Genomic DNA, 4124 nt, shown 5'->3' on the forward strand with positions numbered 1-4124 from the left:
CATTTTCTACATTTTTGGGATAAATGATATACTAAAATGTTCCTCTATGTGATTGGACCTCATTGATATCTTATCTTCATGGTTTCATGAAAATAAGGTAGTCTTAAAGAAAAATTTATAGAATGGCGTGCCCAGCCCACAGTTGTGGCTTAAGCCACTTAAATGGCTCAAACACAAACCTAGTGTTAATGTTATTATTTGTGAACCATATGCCCTCTAGTGCATAGAGAGAATTTTCTTAGCCTTAAGATACTTCTCTAGATGGTTGGTACATGTTATCGTCTAGCACAATGAAGTCCTTGTACAAATGAGGGTGCACGACGGAAACGTTGATCTAATTGGATGTAATTTCTCAACCCTAGGCAATCTAACTACTAAAAGAGCTCATTTCCCTTGAGCTCGTGCTCAAGACAATGTAACCTTTCATCCCTAGATACTTCACTAACTTTTCCAAAAAAAAGTTGAAAAACAGACTCCAGAGAGTGGAAGGGAGAGCAAGTTAAATAGACAAAGATGGATAAGTGATTGGAAAGTACAAGGAAGATATTGCAAGAAAGAATATGAATTAGCAGTAGGAGGCAAGAAGAGGAAAAATACACAATGGTGGTAACAATGAGGAGTAAGAAGGTATATAGCGTGGAAGTATGGAGGAAACATATGTAGCAAATTAGTCTCTATGCATGTGACTTGAAATTTGAAAAGGAGGGGGGGGGTGTTTGCATATGGTTTAGTAGCACATACCATTGATGGCTTGCAAGTTGGTGGAGAGAGAGAGAGAGAGAGAGAGAGAGAGAGAGAGATTTTTTATGAACAACTTTTTGCGGCCGAAGTCGATCTATAGGACAACACATATATTCATAGTCACAAGGGTTGGGCATTTTTTGGGTCCATAATCCCTGATCCCCTTTCCCATTACCAATCTTGTCCCGATTCCCTATCATAATTGTAAGTATGTTGTCACAAGGTGTAATTGTGTGTGTGTGTGTGTGTGTGTGTGTGTGTGTGTGTGTGTGAGAGAGAGAGAGAGAGAGAGAGAGAGAGAGAGAGAGAGTTTTGTACATCATGGTGTACTTGTGCCTAATAAGCAAAAAATAAACGGTAATGTTGTTGGAGACCAAAATGCACAAGCTTTCATGAGACATGTTTCTTAGCTTGAGAAAATTCTGCATAAGACCTACAATCATATCAAATTGTAGAAAGTCCAACGCAAAGTATAGTTGGAAATCTAATGCATACATGGAAGACAAAAGGCAAATAATGCATATCATAGAGATAGAGGTAAATTTTCCTTCTCAATAAAAATATAGAGATTCAATTGTTGCTAAGATGGTCCTCATAATAATAGAGCTTGTGTTTTAGTGGATGGTTGGCGGATGGTCATAAGGTTAGAAGAGTTTAGATTGGGGTGGAAAAGGTTAGCTTTGGTAGATAGCAAGAATTGGTTGTGGGCAAAAGTGTAAGCGCGCGTAAAACCAAGAAGGCAACGAGGGGAGACAGGTTCTTTGCTCCCACAAAAGCTACACCCACAAAAGTGAGTTGTAAATGGCCATTGTTCATCATCACGCATCAGATGGCGCCCCTTCTCCATCATCTCTTCATATCTATCCACCATAAGCTCATAATACCCATGTAGGAAGTAGGCAGCCTCCATGTGAACGACGTCTTGCGTCGCATTTCGCAATTGGCGCAACATATATATGAGTGCACTTTGGTCATCCGCCCTCAAATCACGTGGTCTATTTGCAATCTCCTCGTTAAATGCCCTCTTTGCCTCTTGTCTCCTTTCCCTCTTCCCCAATTCCCTCCATATTTCCAAAAACTTGTATGACCATGGGCAATTTCTGATCAAGAAAATGCCAGCATTCAAGGAAAACCAATTCCCCTCTTCCCCATAGAGCTGCATTTACAAAATACATTGTTCAAACTTATGCAAAACATCATTTAGAGGTAAAAAAGGGGCATTTGATGCAAAAAAAACCCCACCATTACAAAAAAAAGAAACAAAAACAAAACAAAACTCTCTCGATAGGATGTGATCACGCATGCACTACTTATAAATAATGTATCAAAAAAAATCACCAAAATACTCTTGAATTTTGTGAAAATACTAAAAAATATCCTAAAATCTAAAAAATTCCCAGAATACCCTTCTACCAATTTTTAATGGATTGCTCCAATATTCACATGCCTAATCCTTTTTTGATAAAATAAAGATCTCTCTTTGAGCATTTTAGTTCAAACATTTTGACCAATAAGTTGACAAATACTATCATTTGTGTCTATAAATAATGAGCTATACAATACGATCAAAAATCATACTCCTAATATTACTGACGATTAAGAGCCAATATTCCACCACAACTTTGGACATGTGGCGCTTTCGATCATTATAGTTTAATGAGGGGGGATTGTATTTTGGAATTAATGAGGGGTATATTGAGAATTTCGATAAAATTGTGGAAAATTTTGATCAAATATGAGGGATATTTGGGTAATTTTTAATTTTTGAGAGGTCACTTGAAAAATTTCACAAATTTCAAAGACATTTTGGTATTTTTCCCTAATATACATTTGGCCTAACTACAACTATGCCAAAATCAACGCAGTTACAAAAAGACTTGTAGGCTTACATAATTGTATATATAAGACAACGTGGTGTAGGTGTGACCATTTAAGAGATGCAATTATTTCAAGAATCATTTATAACTACGCATTGCGTGACCACTGCCTTAATCCTCTATCTCTGCAAATATTGCTCTACTTGGGGGGTCCACTATTAAGAATCCCGTTACATAATGTATATTCATTGGGTACTTAAAAGATCCCTTTCTTAAATTCTTGACATGAATAGATTGACCCCTCTTTTTTGGTAAATTAGTGGGGATTTTTCAAAATGTATTTAAATAGCCTCTCATTCCTGTATCTTTGTTAAATTGCTTAAATTTTCAAAAATAAAAAACCCCTCTTACTGAACTCACGTGGTATATTAACATGATTATACAATGGAGCCCCCAACTACTCACTAAGGGCTTTCAATAAGCATTATAATGACCAAGGAGAGAGGCATACCAAGTGGGGAAATCCATGAGCAATGAAGTTCTTGTTCCAAGCATTGTATAGGTGGAAGGGGATGGAGAAGTTGTAGTCGGTGAAGACAGCATCCGCATCCATCCACATGAACCATTCCACAGACGGTAGAGAGCGCATGAGGCGAAGCAAGGCCGGATAGCGCGCCCAAACTCCGTAGAATCCCTCCTCCCATGACTCCAACATGTACCACACCTTGCATCCATGCAAGCTACAGTACTCCACCTTGTTCTTGTAAGATTGCAAGAGCACATGTGCACCTTCTGCACTCTTGCATACGCTCGGCCGCTCTCCGGTAACCAGCATGAAGGTGATACTGTCACTGTCTCCTTGGACTTCTTCAGAATTGCTTTTTGAGCCCAAATCCATGAAAACCCTAGTTTTTTCATACAATCTGGCTCTCCTTGAAAGCCCCTCACGCAGCACCTCTGTTGATCTTGCCCGTCGCAGCTTTCTGTGTTCATGTGTCTTTTGTGAATCCCCATCCTCTGAAGAGCCATATCCCTGCGCTTTCCTTAGAGCCAGCTGCCACTGGGAAAGCAAGCTTTCAAGGTCGCCATGGCCGCTGAAGCTGTGGTTGCTACTGCTGTACTCCCCCTTCGTCAAAACCTCTAGTCTAGAGTAGCGATGGGCACCGCTGCTTGCTCTGTGGATTTCTACGTTGGGGCGATAGAGGATTAAGAGGGTAATGAGGAAAGATAGGCCGAACAGGAGCTTCATAGCTTTGCTGCTCTGCCTGGTGCTTGTCTTCTCGGCAATGGAGCTGGAACCTTCTTCTTCTTCTTGTGTTGATCGATCCCATGAGCTTTGAACTTCGCAAGTTTTGAATCGCCCGCCACAGTACAGCTAGCAAGCTTCCTCGGAATGATGAGCACGTGTTGCCGATGCATTTCTTTCGAGCGAAAAAAATACCATTTTCTTGTCTTGGTTTTTACAATAATGAGATACATAGCTAAGTTAGGCAATGGTCACGCGAGGCTTAGTTACACCCGACCAAATCTTACACAAGCATCCTTTTACTAGCTTAGTTGTTTAAC

The 4124-nt window shown here is 39.9% G+C and overlaps 1 protein-coding gene across 1 annotated transcript; it reads right to left on the minus strand.

Moving 5' to 3' along the window:
• Positions 1 to 1152: 1152 nt before the first annotated feature.
• LOC147423671 (putative xyloglucan 6-xylosyltransferase 3) lies at positions 1153 to 3831 on the minus strand. The gene is made up of 2 exons (XM_086501953.1): positions 3070 to 3831; positions 1153 to 1897 (listed from the first exon to the last, which is right to left on the minus strand). The coding sequence occupies exons 1-2, from the start codon at positions 3805 to 3807 to the stop codon at positions 1334 to 1336; spliced, it is 1302 nt and encodes a 433-aa protein (XP_086358079.1). The 5' UTR covers positions 3808 to 3831; the 3' UTR covers positions 1153 to 1333.
• Positions 3832 to 4124: the final 293 nt, after the last annotated feature.

This window comes from Adiantum capillus-veneris, chromosome 26 (assembly GCF_014529385.1).
Source record: "Adiantum capillus-veneris isolate H3 chromosome 26, ASM1452938v2, whole genome shotgun sequence".
NCBI lineage: Eukaryota > Viridiplantae > Streptophyta > Polypodiopsida > Polypodiales > Pteridaceae > Adiantum > Adiantum capillus-veneris.